We start from the raw sequence: 18,429 nt of genomic DNA, 5'->3' as shown, positions 1-18,429 counted from the left end.
TAGGGAATTAATTTTTTTAAAAAAAACTTTATAATTTTACTTTTATTATTCATATTCTGTTAATATAAATATTTATTATTCTAAATTGTGAAACAACCTTTGCTAGATAGAGCGTATCTCGCACAAAATAGGTGAGAAGCCCTCTTAGAAGGCCCATATAATGGCCCAAAACTAATTTAAAAGCCTAGGTCTAAAGGTGATAATTGAGTTGGATTAATTAGGTTTAGTGTAGACGAAGGTAATGCAAATACAAAATATGACCCATTTAGTTAAAATTATTAAAAAAAATACTACTAATTTATAAATGGGTTATGGGTATCATAAATGAGTTATTGTACGACATAAGTAATTTAGTTCATAATAAGTTAAGTGGATTGAAATAATAAATACAAACATAATTCGCTTAATATTCAAGTTAGCCGGCCAACTCATTTATGATTTGAACTCAATTATACTAACACAAATCAATTGAAATGCTCGAGAGTTCATGTCAATTATTAGGAAAGTAAAAAGATCATGTCACTTTTCATTGGAGGAGATTGCCCATATTTGAAGTCAATTTAAAATCTCAAAATAATTAATTTACTTCGCCCTACCTGTTATCCACAACGCATGATTAGGTGACAGATTAAGGCACTCCCTCTATTACCTTTGTCTCATAAGTTCGCACTGGGTGATAATTTAACTAGACATAGGGAATATTCTTCAAACTTTGGCACTTCTCATCACATGACCATTTACTCATTTCCCATCTCATTCTCTATGTAGGTTATCTTATTTTATGGGAAAGATAGGGCGTGGCTCACCTCCTTTTATCAAATCAAACAAGGTTGCCACCTAATTTTACCCTTTTAATAAAAACAATTGGCTTGATGAGCTGTTAAAGATAATTTTGAGGAATTAATTGGCAATATATAAATGCCAAACATGTGTAGAAACTAGAAAGTGGGGATAGGACAACAAATGATATGGTTGTTTACCATGTTTATACTGTCTTTTATAAAACCAATAGAAATATTGGATTAATTTGCAAAACTATTAAATTTTTAAGTAGAAATATATATATATATATATTTCCTTATAATAACATGAGAAAGGCCAATTATGGGCCATGAAGAATAGAGTTGGGAAGCCTACCCAAGTCCTTGTTATGAGTTGGGTAGGGGTGCCTTGTCAACCCCTCAACCCCATCTCCTCCAAGGCCCCCCCTCCCCCCCTTGCTTTTAAGTGATCCAGAAGCTATTAGACTATTATAAGTGACTGGAGTTGTGGCTCCCTTTACAAAAAGGAGGATGTCATCCCCCCCTCCCCTCCAAAGATGCCATTGTTTTGACTTTTCATATTCATAGGTTGGGGCATCACATGGCCTGTTTGCAATCTCCTTTGTGGTCTCACAAAGAGGGCCTTTTAGAAAAGGAGCTCCTACCAAGCTTTTTTTGCTTAGGAGCAGCAGTAGCCAATGAGCCCATTGAGCCAGATGCCCAAATAGAACCATCTCCTCTTTGAATCATTTGAGTCTCTCTCTCTCTCTCTCTCTCTCTCTCTCTCTCTCTCTCTCTCTCTCTCTCTCTCTCTCTCTATATATATATATATATATAATATTTCTTAGCTAGCTTTGCTGAAAAGAAAACCACCACCCCTTCAATATATATAACCCAGCTTGGACCCATGTACCACAAAGCCATCTTTAGATCCTTCTTTTTGCAGGAGCACCTCCATTTGTCTGTCACTCTCAGACACTAACTTTTGCTTTGTTACAAGCCCTACTTATCCAACTCTTCCCACTGTGACATGCTACCACTTCTCTCTCTCTCTCTCTCTCTCTCTCTCTCTCTCTCTCTCTCTCCTGTGCTTTTATATATCCATCTCTTTTTGTTTCATTTTTTTTGTCTCTCATGTGAAATGATCCACCACCACGAGTGAGGGTGATGGGAGCACATGGACTGGTGAGTCATCTAAAAAAGGGACTCATCAACCAAAAAGAAGAGGGTGGAGAGGAGGGGATGGTAAAGGTAACAGCAAAGGAGTCAAGAAGAGGAGACCATCAATATTTATCCCCTGCATGCCCTCTTGCTCCAACTGTTGTCTTCTTCTCTTATTTGTGACTGGTATTAGTCACGGTATCTTCGCTAGCAACTTGTGAGAAAACGGTCAAGCTACAAAAGAATGATATTATTTCTTATATCTAGGAGGTTATATATCCATGATCCAAAAATTAATAACCGTGGCCAGTTTGCAGTATTGGGTTATGTGGGAAAGAGCTTTATCCAATCAATCACAGAGCAGCAGGACAAGGAAGTCAAAAGAAGGTTTAATGAGGCCTCCTTCATATTAATTAATAACGACTTCAAATTAATTAATGATAGATAGCTTGTGACCTTACAACAATATACATATATATATAATAAGAGAAGTAGAGAAAATAAATAAATAAATAAATAAATGGTCACATACTGATAAAAACTGAAGTAATTGGAACCCGTACTACATCCCAACATGAAATTGTTTGTTAGCCACTTGCCCTATATATGTTGTCATCATCTTAAGCCGAAGGTATCAAACACCTCCTGCGTCGACCTATATTTGTTGTCTCATCGTAAGAGACATGCAAAATTAGACGCCTTTAATTGTCATCTCTACTCTACCTTTTGTGATTAAATTATACTTTTAGTTAGCATTGACTCGGTCACTCTCAAACCCCATGTTGCTGGGCCTACGAGACGGCTACCATCTCATCCACCAAACGGAAGCTTGGTTGATATGATTCCTTAACCCTAATCACGTTAATCTGTACGTGCTACCATCACCATTCACCAATGTCAAGCCGCGCGTACAATAATAATTCATTTATCCCGAGATCGATGCTCACATCAGACGGTCCCGACATTAGTGTTTGGACGGGGCCCGCCCGATCGGACAGTCGTGATCGATCCGAACCGGACAAATCGGATTCTAGATCCAAATGCTAACCCCTAGACGCAGACCAGCACAAGGGCCAAAACCAAAACCAAAACCCAAACCCTAAGCATAGTAAAAGTCCACTACTTAACATCAATGTGAGAATATGGAACTTAGGGATCTGGATGGGCACAAGGAGCCAAATTGGCATCTCGATCGGACGGCCACGATTCGTCCGGCAGAGGGATGTGGGCCACTTGATTTGACGGTGATGATCGAGGGGATGTGAACCGGGAGGAAGGGCCAAAAGCCTAAGGTCGTCTCACCAGTCACCAGTAGTCACCACTCTAGTGTTTAAAAAAGATCGGGAGATACCGGATTAGGGATGGATGGGCCCAGTCTATCTACTGGGCTACAGGAGCGGGGGGAATGGGCCCAATGGCTATCAAACTGCCAGCTTATTTCCTAGGTGGTGGGACCCACCGTTGCCTCCCACTACCAAAAGCGACTGACAACTGCCACGTGTAGCCAGTTCCATTTGTCTCTACGTGGCCAGATGGGACAAAGCCGGTCGACGGCTGGGAGAATTGAGGGTAATCGGAGTCGGCTTCGCTGCGCGCTTCTAAATCCGACCCGATTTCACTACTATCTTTTTAGTAAAGATATAAATAATTTATTACGGATAATTACATTTAAACCATCCCTAAACTATTACCTACTCTTTATACACCTCATTACACGTTGGCTCCTCCTTACTATGCAAAATTATTCATTTGATTTTTATTTTTTTTTCTTTAGGTATTCTAGACTTTATATTATTTATATTTAGACGTTTTTTTTATTAATACTATTAGGAATATAAGAAAATAATTAAGCCGGTCAACATCTCACAAAAAATAAAGTAAAGAGTTATATATATATATATAAGCAATAATTTATTTTTAAAAATAGATAATATAGGACATGAAATTACCAATTTACCCTATTACCTTTTTCTGGGAGCCGAAGTGATCCCCGCAGGCACAGGTGCACGGGCCACCACCACTCGAGGTTGTCTCCTTAGTGGGCACGTGCATGTGCCTGGATGCTCACGTGAGCTCAGGGTGGGCGAGAGAGAGAGAGAGAGATAAAAAGGTGAAAAGAAAAGGGGGAAAAAAAAGTGAAAAGAAACAAAGATTTATATAAAGCTTTACTGGACGTTTGTCTTTTCTATGCGGTGAAGACAAAGTCAAATGGGAGTCAATTGGGGTTTTGACTCGAGATAGGAGAGAAAAAAATAAATAAAGGCGGGGAGTGTAATGTAATGATTACGTTCATTAGTACTACACTTTATCAACCTCTTTATTTTTGTCTCTTTTGTGAGAAAAAAAATAGTGGTAATTATTCTACATTAATTTAACTTAGATTTTAGATGCTCGACGCTAAATAACATACGATAATTATTAATTATTAGGATGACGGAAGAAAGAAGACACCAATTCCTTCTTTCGAGTCTTCTAGACTTATGGCTGCAGCTGAGACAGTAAGAGACCTAATTCTTATTGAGAGGTTCGTATGCTCTAGATTAATTGACATCATCAATGTGGGCCCGATGCAACCCAATGTTGTTGGAAAACCTTGGGGCTCACCTAGTAATTAGTATTTGAAAATAATTAAGTAAATAAATAATAAATAACCAGTAGCATGATATATAGAAGCTTCCACAATATAAATGTGAAAATCGAATTATGCACAATCTCACTGCCATTGGATACCCAAATACAACACAAATATATTTGTACTAACAACAAGGAGGAAGCATACTAGTTTATTTTTATTTTTTTAAAAAAAGGTAGCAGTACATGCATTAAATGACCATCTAGTATCATATATGCCACTGGTAGAGAAAGGACTCGCCAAAAATACTTAACACTTATTATTTATATAGTGATGTAGTGTTTGATATCAAAGATAGATTGCAAGAGGAAGTGCGGTGTACTTGTGTCTGCTTCTGGGATGAGAGAGCATCTTATGCTGTCTCCCTCTTCGATCACTATCTCCTATTCTTTTGCTCCCCACTAGTAATGTATTCGTACATATATACATATCTATAATCTATATGTATATGGCTTCCATTTGGCCTTTTCTTTTTTGCATCATGCACAGTGGAAGTTTGGTTTATTTTTTCTCTCGTCCTGACATTGCCCACACCATCCATTACAACAAATGCTGTCAGCTTCCTCTAGACATCACTCTACACTTGGAGCTAAGAACAGAAAACGAGAGAGAGAGAGAGAGAGAGAGAGAGAGAGAGAGAGAGAGAGAGAGAGAGAGAGAGAGAGAGAGAGAGAGAGAGAGACTGTGGCCACTCTTATTTTGATGGTGTGATGATCACTGTGTTTGCACACTGATGTAGGGCAGGGATCGATCTAGACAAGTTATGTCACAAGGTAGCTAGGAGGTTCATGATCATAACAACTGCATGGAGGTCGCTTAATTGGGTCCCAATTACCTAAAAATGGAAAACCTTACAGTGCATCTAGGGATGCTTAGGCTTTAAGTTCAATGGATCTCAGCCTGGAGTAGGTGACTGGAATTGTTGTGGAAGGCCTAGCTTTCCAATTTTCTTGGCTCTTCTTGTGCATTTGAGCTTATAATCTTTTAGCATTAGTTTCGTCTTAAACCCTCTTAATAATTGCTCAGCATCACTTTCATCTTCTCAACAACAACAGAAAAAAAAAAGTGGGCAGTCTGCCAGACGCACATCGTCAAACTATTTAAATATATTCCTATGTCCGTCTCTCAATATTTTTCTATAGAAGTAATTTAAAATTTTTTAACTAAAATAGATGGATAATATTCCCAACGCAGATAATTAGGGATGCATGGCGAGCATTATTCTAACACTATGCTCACTAATTTAATCCACTAGAATTATGGGGCCTGTCAATTATCACACTCGATCCATTTGGTACTCCCAACTGGAGACCAGTCAAGATCTGGTGGCTTTCTAAATCCCAGTACAGCATACAACAACTTAACAGCTATAGACGACCACGAAGCTCCCTATGGCTATTAGTGTCCATAAATCTCACGAGATACCTTTTTTGGCGTCTTCGCCCTCGAAGACCAGCAAAAGGCCATGTTATATAATATATACATATATATATATATATATTTTTTTTCGTCTTCTTTGTAACCTTCTCCATATATATTGCCATTTGTACGTTTCTCTTCTCACTTGGTGTATAGTACTGACCAAGTATCCTATCCTATTCCTGGGGGATTTGGAGCTCGCCATGGCGTGTGGTCAGGTAGATCGCGGAGTAGATCTAGGATGGCTCTTTTCGTAATAGCGTTAAAATGTTGACGGTGATTTGCAGAAAGAGAAAAAGTTGGAAGCAAAGCAGAGGAATTTGAGAAAAAGTTCACATGAGTTTCCTTTTAAAAGTTACCAAACAATGTGTTAATTAGTAGTACTGCTGCTTCGTTCTTAAGTTGAGAAAAAGTTTCCTTCCCTCAGGCATCAGTAACAGCCTGTTTCAAATAGTGATCACAAATCTACGATCCCTCGGGAGAAAAAAAAAAAAAAACCCTATTTTCTTGTTGTGTGATGTAGTCGACTCATAATATATTGTTATCTTTTTGACACATTTGTTTGAATACGACTCGGATTAATTAATATGTACGTTATATTTGAAGCATTGTGATAGTGTGATCATGTGCAGAGTTCTTATTAGTAAAGGGAATGATCACAAAGCTCACCAAGAGAAATAATTTAGTGGTCCAGGTTTAGTACCACCATAAAAATTCTTGGGCAGGAAGAGATCATTCTTGTCGGTCTCTCTCTCTCTCTCTCACTCGGCCATCTCTGATGCAAAGATGAGGTGCTCTACAACCGACCTAGCTAAAGTAACTAACGTGCAGTCGCGACCCAAAAGAATCATGATCACGGAGATAAGTATGATAAAGATGGAGCTTAGCTAAAGTCACTTGTGAAGTTAGCGTGTAGTAGTAGCAAAAAGGATATATAGTACATAAACGGTTAAAACGACTTAGCAGTATCGGTTTAATTAGAACTTTAATTAGTTTTTACTTCTCTCACTCCGCTTCATTTTGTAGTCATATTACAATGCACTGATTCATGACTCGATATTTTTGTCTTTTTACCTAGATCAAATTATATTATGTGTTGGCATCTCTTGATTTGTATACCATAAATCCTCGCTATCGTCTATAATGCTATTGGCGACTACGATATCTAGCTTGGCTGACGTATAGTTACAGTGCATAAGAAGATAGTCACAAATAAAGACAAACATGTAATATAAAAGAAGATAGTATTAGTCCATTCTTATGTTATTCGAGCATTAATCTTACAAAGGATATTATAAAAGAACCCAAGAAGTTTTCCAACATATATAAATTATGGATGTCTTGTCTTGTTTTGTTTTTTTTTTCTTCTTTTTGTTGGCAAAAATTGAAAACTCTATTTTTATAAAGTAAGGTGTGCAATAATTTAAATTTTTTTTCAAAGAAAAAAAAGAAAGTTAAAAAAAAAAATAAAGGAGGAGAGATGAAAGAAAAGGGAATCTGATAGGAAGGGGATGGCAACTGAGATCTTGGCGAAGGATTAAAGGAGTAGTTTAAAGAAGGCATGATTAGATTCGGTATCGATCGTGGACACTTGGGATGGATGATTGCCGGCGACATTCCCTTTGAGCGGATGCATGTGTTGAGATCCCTCCCCCATCACCCCCCCATTTCCTCCATCCTATTAAACAATACCTAACCGGCTAACACACACTAACTTACACACATAAAGCTCGACCTTCTTTTCATTAACAAATCAAAGTAAACGACGCCTCCTCTTTGTTTTTTCTTTTCTTTTCTTTTTTTCTTGAGGCATGCATGCTTGCTGTGATGCCAAGAATTCAATTACCTAGCTCATGATCTTAGTATTAGCAGCAAATAGTAGATAAGTGGAAATTAAGGGAGGGGATTAAGTTGATTCTGTATTACATGACAGTGGAGTGGAACAGGTTAGTAGAAATGAGCTCGCGTGGGTCCTCTCACCTTCCTTTTAGCACCCAACAGCCACCAAACATGGACAGTCCTCTGTGTCGGAGTCACTTCCCAGTTCCCACCCTCTCTTACGTTCACCACCTGGTGAAAGGTATGCACATCGCTGGGAATAACTGGAGGGATAAGTGGATGGATAGGGGAATTATCTGGAGAAATAATCGAATATGGATGGCGGCCGAATGAGTTTTTGGATTACTACGCATTTCTAAGTTAGAGAGATTACTGGGTTTATGGATTCCCTTTTTCAGGTATATAAGTCTGCAAGTTTATTTTAGCAACCAGGAAAAAAGAAAATCTAGCTTCACTATACGTACGATCAACAATTCACACGTATTATTTCTTCAACTTGGCTTCTACTTGGGATTCTCTAAAACTTTTTATAATTACTTGATAACTTCTAACAAGAAACCTACGTACAAGACGGCATCCAAGACTAATAGAAGTTAAACGAGTACTATATTTGTGATGAGGGCTAATTGAGTGGACCCAAAGCCAACCCCTTCTTCGAAAGAGAGCCGAGAGAAGACCTTCCATTTGGAATGTAGTAGTAGTAATAGTAGTAGTAGTAGTAGTAGTGTACTACCATGATTAATTACACGTCCTGGCAATCATTTCCACGCCTACTAGCTTTGAATCTTTTCTTGCGAGAAGTGACAAAGGAAGAAGGAATGGGATCGAAGGTAATGGTCACGAGGCCGGAGTGACGGGATCTTAGCTGACTACTGCTCAACCTAATTATTCCTCTCCAACGGAAAACGTTTTTCTAATGACGCAGTACGTTACCAAGTAGCCATTAAACCTGAAAGCATTCTATGCAGATAATTATGAGTTTATACACTAACTTTTACGTAACTCCTACTTATTTATATATAGAGCGAGGTACTCGTACTGGACCGTAGAGAGAGAGAGAGAGAGAGAGAGAGAGAGAGAGAGAGAGAGGATGAGGGGAGAGAGAGAGAGAGAGAGAGAGAGAGAGAGAGAGAGAGAGAGAGAGAGAGAGAGAGAGAGAGAGAGAGAGAGAGAGAGAGAGCGAAATAAAGGGGAGGGAGTCTCACGTGTATTAGGGGGACAAGACTGCATTAATGCAGGCAATTTACTGAGGGGGGAGAGTGATGAAATTATGAGGACTTTTGTTTCTTTGTGGGGATGTTTTCCCTCTGGCCCATTGCCCTCATTATGATGGGCATAAGGGTCTTGGTCCTTTTCTTTTCCTCATAAGGAGACGGTCCGAGCTGTTCTAAAGCGCATCACGACCGTTGACGTGCACGATCCAACGATGGAAACCCATGCAGAGCCAGCTCGAGCTCGATGTAGCTAGCTTCATTGTCTTAGCCTGCAAACGTTTATTTATTTGTGTATTTATTAGTAGCAGTGATAGTATAAGGAGGAGTCGCGAACACAAAGGTTTAGAAGAGAGCGGAAGAATAACTCCAAATCGAGCCACCCATCCCTTTGGCTGCCCACAGCCAACCCATAAAATCCCAGAGGAAAGCTGCTAGACTTAAAGCTGTTAGAAAGCTGCCTTCCGATGTGTGTGCAAGAGGAGAGACCCCAAACACAACCAAAAAACAATTCCCCCTACACAAGACCTTTTCTTCCTCCTCTCTAGCTGTATCCTTCCCTTTATTTATTCTTCCTCTCTCGCTCTCTCTCTCTCTCTCTCTCTCTCTCTCTCTCTCTCTCTCTCTCTCTCTCTCTCTCCCCCTCCTCCTACACTTCTACTACTAGTAGTAGAGACCGATCATTCCTACTAAACTTGATCACAAGAAGAAAGAGGCAAGAATTAGATTAAAGCAAATATAAAGAGAAGAGGCTCCCATGTTGAGCTCCCACTCTACGGTGCCCACACCGGCGCCGCCCGCTCCCGCCTCTCCGCCGCCTTTCCCTTCTTTGCACATTGCGACCGCCAACGCCAAGAAGAAACGAAGACCGGCCGGCACTCCAGGCACTTAAGTTCACATGATCAATCTCTTGATCTTATCCAGATTCGAAGACATTAATTCTTTTTTTTTTCTCTTGTTCTTACAATTATGCATTTATTTCATTTTCCAGACCCAGACGCGGAGGTGGTATCTTTATCGCCGAGGACGTTGTTAGAATCGGATCGATACGTGTGCGAGATCTGCAACCAGGGATTCCAGAGAGACCAGAATTTGCAGATGCACCGGCGGCGGCATAAGGTGCCATGGAAGCTCTTAAAGCGGGAGGCGGCGGAGGTGAGGAAGCGGGTGTTCGTCTGCCCGGAGCCGAGCTGCCTCCACCACGACCCCTGCCACGCCCTCGGTGACCTCGTCGGGATCAAGAAGCACTTCCGCCGTAAGCACAGCAACCACCGACAATGGGTCTGTGCCAAATGCTCCAAGGCCTACGCCGTCCAGTCCGACTACAAGGCCCACCTCAAGACCTGCGGCACCCGCGGCCACTCCTGCGACTGTGGCCGCGTCTTCTCCAGGTCACCCATCTAATCATCTTCTCTTCTTCTCCCCGTCTAAATATTCCTAAAGCTGTCTATCTTATTGCATTATTATTTTGCATATCGGGAAACAACATATAGTCTTGAACCATTAATTATTTTATGGTTATTCGTATTAAATTCTTCCTCAGTAGTTAGCAATTCAAAAGATCAAGCACATGCACAATTCCCGATGCCGGTGTCAATTGGTTGCTTTCACATTTGTTTCCGATTTCAGTCTCATTTATTATTGTCTATGAGTCAACCCAAACGCCAAAATTTCATATTTTTCACATATGCAATTTTTTTTTTCTTCTTCTTTTGTCAGGGTGGAGAGTTTTATAGAGCACCAAGATGCATGTAGCGCTAGCCGGACTCGAGCGGAGATCCAAATTCCACCGCATCAAGCCTGCCTCTCGAGGACCGCCTCGAGCCCGAGCCCATCGAGCGACACCAACTCGGCGTGGCCGGGGCTAAGAATGCCGAATCCTGATCAACTCCCTTCTCCGCCCTCCGATCAACGCCGCCGCAGCACCCCGAATCTCGAGCTCCAACTGCTGCCTCCTTCCATTCTTAACTCCACTACCCAACCCAACTCCTTCCTCTTGCCGGCCACGTCGGACGAGTGCAACCTCACCAAGTTGCAGCTCTCGATCGGGCTAAGTGGGGAAGAGCCCGAATTAGCCACGGCTAGGATCAAAGAGGAGGCGAGAGAGCAACTAAGACTAGCTATGAGCGAGAAGGCAATGGCCGACGAGGCGAGACAACAAGCTAAGAGACAAATAGAAGTGGCCGAGCAAGAATTTGCTAATGCCAAGAGGATTCGTCACCAAGCACAAGTCGAGCTCAGTCGAGCCCACGCGTTAAGAGAACATGCAGTGAAGCAGATCAACGCGACTTTGGTTCAGATCACTTGTCATTCTTGCAACCAGAAGCTAAGGACGAAGCCATTGATGAACTCCGAGGTGAGCTCGTTCGTTGCTAGCTATATGTCTTCTGTGGTGACCGAAGGCGACGAGGAGAATGACGAGCAGAATAATAATAATAATAATATTAATAATGGGAAGATGTCTAGCTAGCTAGCGCGTATCATTTTAATTAGTATACGGAGTGGTGTAATTAGCTGTGCTGATGGTTTCGGTTCATGAAGGGTTAGTTTCTTGTGACTTGAATGTATTTTTTTTTAATATATTAGAGAAAGGGAGGAGGGGTGATGGTGTTTATAATAATGTGGTAGGTGATGGTTTAATCGATCATTTGGTCTTGGACTTTTGTTATAGGGTGTGTTTTTGTAATATTTTTGAAGGGCTTACCAGGAAATTTTAGAAAAAAAAAGTTCATGCAGATATGTCTCTACAAGATGTGCATAGTTACCAGCTCAAATCTCAAAATATTAATTTCACACGTTAAATAAATGCAAATAGAAGTGCGAACTGCGCACTGAGCCAAGTCCGCTAGAGATAAAATTGCAAACCCCAAGACACAACATAGGGAAAGTGGTGTAGTGCAGCAATGGCACTTCCAGACCTCCAATCCAAATCGAGAGGTAAAGATTTGAGAAAGAGAAAAAAAAAAAGGAGGGTCGGCCTGTTGCTATGGTACTTGCCATAGCTTTTTTTCCTTTTTGATAAAAAAGAACTGTGACATCAGCTATTTATTATGTATGTATACTTACGGAGAAATTTAAACTACTAATGTTTGTGTGTGTGTGTGTGTTTGCGTGTCAGAAAGTAAAATACACTAGGGAGGAAGAGAAGAGAGACGTCCTCCTAAATACAAAAAATGCATAATTCTAACATAACAGGCGTACTTGTCGTAGTGTCTCTTGGTCTAATAGCGTTCAAAGCCCTCGTCTCCTCTCTCCTCTCTCCTCTCTCTCCTTTCTCTCTACTATTATTCTGCAGACACAGATATCACGCACAAAGAAACAGATATGTCATGGTTTTCAGTGCCACTAACTCTTACACGCTCCCTCTCTTTCCCTTTTTCCCTATTCTCTCTCTAACTTTGCTTTCTTTCTCTAGATTTCTGAAATGGGAGCAGTGGGAGTGGGTGGGATCTCAGCACTTTGCCATAAGAGTTGAGGTATAGCACAGTTGGCCGTAACGTGTGGAACTTCTTGTGAAGCAGCTATACCTCTACACCCATCCGCCATCCAATGCGCTCTCTCCCTCTCACACTCGTATGCCTCGATAATCCAATGCGCTCTCTCTCTCTCTCTCTCTCGAATGCCTCGATAATCGTGCTCTCTCTCTCTGTCTGTCCTTTTAAATGGGCCTTCTCTTTTTCCTTACTTTCTCGTTTTCTTAACCTTTCTCTGTTGCTCTCCTTCCCAAATTTTCATCGCGGTGAAATATAAATGAGCCAGGACGCTGCTGCTGTCGTGTGGGATTGGGCTCGGGCATTGGCATCGATGGACGGGTTCGAAGTGCTCAGTAGTGCCAGGCATTTGTTTCAGGCTAGGTGAGTTCTTTGTTGGGTGTGACTTTGGTCGGTCTTTCTCTCTCTTTTGCTGCCGCCTGTCGCCTATCTCGTCTATCTCGTGAGAGAAAAGGGCACGGAGATCAATGCCAAGTTTGTAATATTTGGGCCTATTCTTCTACGAACAGTCATAAATTCGGCCCAAGCCCAATATGTATAGACTCAGGAGTCAGGGACCAAAATAGTGATCAAATAATAACGGTTACAAGCACTCATGCACAAATTAATAGCACAACAAAGAGGTTTGATGCAAGCCCAACATATTAATTAGTCAGTAGTCACGATTATTAAATGGAACCAGTCTTCTAATAGTCTTGAACAAAATATAAGACGAGGTAAGGATCAGAACCTGCTCCTCTTGCAACCTACATAACCAATATCATCTGATGGGCCAAGTTAAATGGGTCTCGAATCGTATTGTGACCCTGTCGTCCTAAATTGGACCGCAGCCCAGTTTGTTTAAGGACTAAAAGATAACTAAGCTCGCTGTATTATATATACCAAATAATATCATAATAGTCAAACGGCATATCACGTGCTTGTTGGAAGGAGGAACACTTCACACAGCAGCCATCCGGGTTGGCGTGTAAATAGTAGCGTAGGCGGAGTAGACTCGGTATGCAGCGTGGAACGTGGAAAGGCCAACTAAGATTAGTATATGCATATTTGTTGTAATTGGCAATGCCTTGGTTGCAACTTGCAACCACATAAGATCGAGAGAGAGAGAGAGAGTTGACGAAACAATAGAAACTACAAGCAGCGGTTTAGATACAGAACGATTATTGATTGTGAAACCCTTTCCGAAAAAATAAAAAGGAGGTGACGCAATTAAAAGAATAATCGGACTGAGTCGGTCGGCACGATATTTGTTGAATTAGTATATATGACTAGAATATCCTACAAGTTAAAAAAATAAATAAAGAAATAAAAGGAATAAGAGGAAAACACTGAAGCGTTACAACAAAACCAGCAAAAATATGGGCATCCTCTGTAAAAAACTGACATCCAACTGAAAGACGCAAAAAATTGACGCCAGCCAATGAAACAACGACTTTGACCATTTGACCTGGCAGTTCTCTTCCCCACCAACCAAACCAACCCCCCCTCCATACCATTTCCCTCCATTCTCTTCCTTCCTGCACTTCATGCACCCCACGTTACCCCAAATGCCCTCCCCTCCCCCTCACCTTCCACAATGGTAGCTAGAAGAAAGAAAAAAATCTACCTCCCAAAAATCCCACCTTTCTAATCCCAAAATCCGATTCCATCCAAATTAGCCGTAGCCCAGTTCCCTAAACGACGAGTGGTCTTCTCCCCTAATGCCGTCTCCGCGCCAGTGGTGGCGGCGGGCCGCCGCCGCCGCCAAGGACAAACGCAGCCTTTACCTCGTCGCCGCTTCGCGCCACCGCAACCCGGAGATGGAGGCGGCGGTGATCCACGCAACGAACCACGATGATCGATCGGTCGATTACAAGAACGCGGCTCGCGTCTTCGCGTGGGCGCGCACCTCGTCTTCATTCGTCCAACCTCTCATGTGGGCTTTGGCGCGCCGGGCGAACCGCACTCGTTGTTGGGTCGTCGCTCTCAAGGCCTTGATGCTCGCCCATGGACTTCTTCTCCGCTCTGGCTTCCAAATCGGTCGCCTCCCGTTTGATCTCTCTGATTTCCGAGACCGGTCATCGTCTCCGGCGAAGTCCTTCGGCTTCTCCTCCTTTGTGCGTGCTTACTTCCACTTCCTCGACCACCGCTCCCTCCTTTCCTCCCCCGACGACGACGACAGAGACGACCTCGAACGAATCCAGAGGCTTCAACTCCTCCTCGATTTATTGATGCAAATCCGACCCTATGCTGATGGGATGGAGGTGGGTCTCATCCTCGAGGCCATGGACTGCGTCGTGATCGAAATCTTCGATGTTTACAGCGAAATTTGCAACGGGATCGCTCGATTCCTCTTGGGCATTCTCGGTTCGCCGAATTCTTCGACGCCCAAAAACGTAGAGGAGGATGAAGCGACGAAACGGCGACGAGGGCTGGTCGGAATGAGGGTTTTGAGGAAGGCGGCAGAGCAAAACTCACATCTTTCATCATACTTCGATCTCTGCCGAGGTCTTGGAGTCCTCAACGCTACGGAGTTGCCCACCGTGGAGAGGATTCCCGAAGAAGACATCAGAGATCTCGAGAGGCTTGTCATGGGGAGCGAAGAGGAGGAGGTAATGGAAGAGGAGAGGGAAGTAAAGGTTGGAGAAGCAGTAGAGAAAGAAGAGGAGGAGAAAGAGGACGTAGTCGGAAGTTCGAAGACGGCGGTGGTGACGAAGGAGTGGGTGGTTTTCGAGGACGAAACAAGGGAAAGACGGGGGCGTTCTGGGAAGGACGTCTCTCAGGGATATTCCGGGAACCCTTTTCTTTATTCTGTTGGGGAATCCTGGCCGTCGGTTTCGTGGGCCTCGATGATGAGCCCCACCAAGGGTGTGGCCCTCGGGAATAACGGTAACCTGATTGAGCTTATTTGACTTGATTAATGGTTCCTGTGTATGATATAGTAATCTGCCATTAGGTTTTTTTGGTTTAATCTCTTTGCTATTGAGAACTGGAACTATTTATAAGATAAAATTTGATGCAATTAATTCATAAATAGATTTAAGATTGAGTTTGTCTTGTAAACGAATTGATGTGGAGAAATATTAGACTTTTGAGCTTCAAGATTCCATTTCCTCCACAGACAGAGGTTCTATGGGCTTCCTCTCTCCCAACCAGGACACTCCTTTCTCGATTGGGAGATGGTTGCTTGTCTCCACTGAACTTTCTTCAACTAGTGGAGTGAGCCCCCTTTCCCTGTCGTGGCTTCCTCCGTGCCGCTTGTCCTAGTGTTTGGTTGGAGCCAAGTCTTTGGTTTGTCCAAGATTCAAACTCGAGCCAAGGCAAGGGCCACGAGCATGGTGGTGTTTTGGGGGTTTTCTTGGCTTGGTTTGTCATGTATTGAGTTGGGCTGCTATAGCGTCTTAGTTCCCTCATCCCCTCTCATTGTTCTCGCTTGCACTGTTAAGTTGCAGCCGACGCGTGCAGGTGATTAGATCTGATGTCTCCTTGCCCGTCACTACCTACAAGCCTCCATCAACTGCCTTTTGCTTCCTTTCGCCGGTCGATCGTCGCCACCTTCTATCGAGCCTAGGCATTGTGCTTTTATGGGAATCTTGATCTATTGTTCTATTTTGCCCATGTTGCAGGGTCGTACATTTAGTTTTCTTCCTAGGTCTTCCGATTACTGCTCAGTCGGCGGTTTTAGATATTCGCCTTTGGAGATTTCCAAGATCGTGCCATGGATCGCTGAATTGACAAAGCTTGCATGCTGACTCGAGGCGCCCTGCTCTTGGAAATTTGCTAGAGCCGTTTTCATTTTGTTTCATTGTTATACCTTCGGGTTTGATTCTTTCAATCTATTGTAAGTCAAGTATACGGCTTGTGTTAAAAGAGCATTTCCTCTATCCCCCATCTTCCTATGCATTAGGCTGCTATTTTGTAACATCTAAGTGTCAATGAATTGCTCTAGCCTATAAGCTTTCCCTTAAAAAAAAAAAAAGAGGGTTGCGTTAGTTTTGTTACTACTTTTAATAGAAATAGTAAAGCTAAATCCTTTAATAGTTTTGACTAAGTGCTGAGACACATGAGAGTAGGTTTGTAAATATATATATTGAATGAAGCACTCTTGTCTATAATACACTACTGTCTTAGATCCCCAATGTTAGTAAACTAGGGTTTGCCCAGTGTCAGATGCTGTCTTTGAATTGCACATGGAACAGTATCTTAACAAAAGTCATGATAGAGGGGGAGGTACACCATTTTCAACCTAAAGAGTAAATTGTAAGCCTATTTCTTAGTAGCTTCTGAATAATATCTGAACAAGATCTAGTAAAAGTTAGCCTGAACCAAAAGAGTTCTCCCTCCGAGATAGTTCTGGCACCCTCTTCAAATCAAAGCTGCTGCGTTTAAAGGTTGGTGATTGTTAAGGCGAATGAGCACAAGTTCTCCGACATCCTCGTCGAGTCTGATTCTCGACTTGTCATGAATCTTTTTAATAGGCGCTACAAACCACCATGAAGGACTCTTAACACATCATTGCTGATATTTTGATTCTATGTAACAATTTAAATGTAATTGTTCTCGTATATTTCGTGAGACCGATCAGCCACTAATTAATTAGTTCACTGGGTTGACTCTGTTCCGAGTGAATTACTTTAACTGTTCTGTCCAGGGACACATTAGGCTCTCTCTCTCTCTGTCCCTCTCTCTTGCCTAACGTGGTTTTATGCTCATTTTTGAGGTAATGCATTTTTCTTTTGTACCAAAGGAAAAGAGAAGAGTTCTTCTTCTCACCTATTCATAACATAAAATAATAGGAAAAGAATGCAATACTAGATGCATGCAAGCAAATGAGCTCTAGAAGTAATCGCCAGCTAGTATAGTTGACGCCTACACACAAGCGGTGAGGTTGTACCATTACAACGCGGTTTAGCAGCACAGCTGGGCATCTTCTTGCCAACCTTCTGCTATGTTTCCCAGCAGAATTAATAGGACTTCATACATCTCCCATTAAATTAAAAGGTTTATAAGAAAGGAAATAAAAAGGTCTCAGGAATGATTGAAGCTTGACAATGGGGACTCAAATATATACACTTTCAGAAAGAAAAAGAAAATAAAAACATCTAGGCGAAAACAAGAATGAGCATCTCAGACACTGCAAAACATGGTCTGTCTCATCTATCTTGTTCAATCGAAAACTTCATACTGTACCGTTTAACACAGTTATGTGAATGGAGGGTCTGAGAGGAGATGAGCACGCACTCCATGAAGATGACACGCAATGCAAACTTAAGATAGATGAATAAGCATCTAAGCACATTTTGTCAAGCAAAAGAGTTTTCAAGTTGTCTGTATTAGGAGGTTTCATCTTTCAATCATGGGATAAATTTCCAATGAGATCATGCCAAGATAAGAGTCTATCTAACACCACAAACTACCAAACATTAAGAAATTGTCTTCGCAACAGTAATTACAGAAATGTTTGATCAATTAACATGATTATCTTAAGGAAATAACCTGAAACTTTCTATGTAAATAAAATAAATGAGTTTCTACAAATGAATCAAAACAATATTCAAAAGGGAGAGCGTTCATAATAAACCAATCAGCATACTTCTTATGTCAGTGAAAAAATAGGCAGCCTTGGAATAACACAAGTTATAAGCAATAAGCTAACACAGATGATTCCTAGAATATTTTGTTAAATTTTACAGAATCAACTGTCGAAGACTACATCAAAAGAGTACCTGCACAAATTAGATAATCCTTGCGTACTTCTGAGGAAATAATCAAGCTGTTGACAATCAGTGAAATTCACATTGTAATAGGGCAAGTCATGTGATCAATTAGCAGTACCAGAAAGTGAGTAATTTGAAATTAACTTTCAAGTTAAACAACTCAGCACTAAATAGAATTTGAAGAGAGCTGTAAATTTCTTATAGACATCTTAATCACAA

General features: G+C 41.6%; 2 protein-coding genes across 3 annotated transcripts; both read left to right on the top strand.

Moving 5' to 3' along the window:
- The first annotated feature begins 9,348 nt into the window (after positions 1-9,348).
- On the top strand, positions 9,349-11,733 carry LOC140778531 (protein indeterminate-domain 14-like). The gene is made up of 3 exons (XM_073123311.1): positions 9,349-9,907; positions 10,015-10,414; positions 10,743-11,733. Exons 1-3 carry the CDS (start codon positions 9,781-9,783, stop codon positions 11,491-11,493), a joined length of 1,278 nt encoding a protein of 425 aa, XP_072979412.1. The 5' UTR covers positions 9,349-9,780; the 3' UTR covers positions 11,494-11,733.
- A 2,293-nt stretch (positions 11,734-14,026) lies between these two features.
- On the top strand, positions 14,027-16,375 carry LOC140778340 (putative clathrin assembly protein At1g25240). 2 transcript variants are annotated; one of them, XR_012107182.1, is made up of 2 exons: positions 14,027-16,033; positions 16,120-16,375. XR_012107182.1 is itself a non-coding variant. In XM_073123003.1 (2 exons), the coding sequence occupies exons 1-2, from the start codon at positions 14,215-14,217 to the stop codon at positions 16,131-16,133; spliced, it is 1,182 nt and encodes a 393-aa protein (XP_072979104.1). In that variant the 5' UTR covers positions 14,027-14,214; the 3' UTR covers positions 16,134-16,375. The 2 variants fall into 2 exon arrangements, 1 of the variants encoding a protein (XP_072979104.1); XM_073123003.1 differs by having other exon boundaries at positions 14,027-15,382.
- The last annotated feature ends 2,054 nt before the right edge of the window (positions 16,376-18,429 follow it).

Source organism: Typha angustifolia, chromosome 15, assembly GCF_048772165.1.
Source record: "Typha angustifolia cultivar Huaian chromosome 15, ASM4877216v1, whole genome shotgun sequence".
In the NCBI taxonomy this organism is placed as follows: domain Eukaryota; kingdom Viridiplantae; phylum Streptophyta; class Magnoliopsida; order Poales; family Typhaceae; genus Typha; species Typha angustifolia.
Note: the sequence above shows the minus strand (reverse complement) of the source record. Positions and strands in the feature narration are given on the sequence as shown.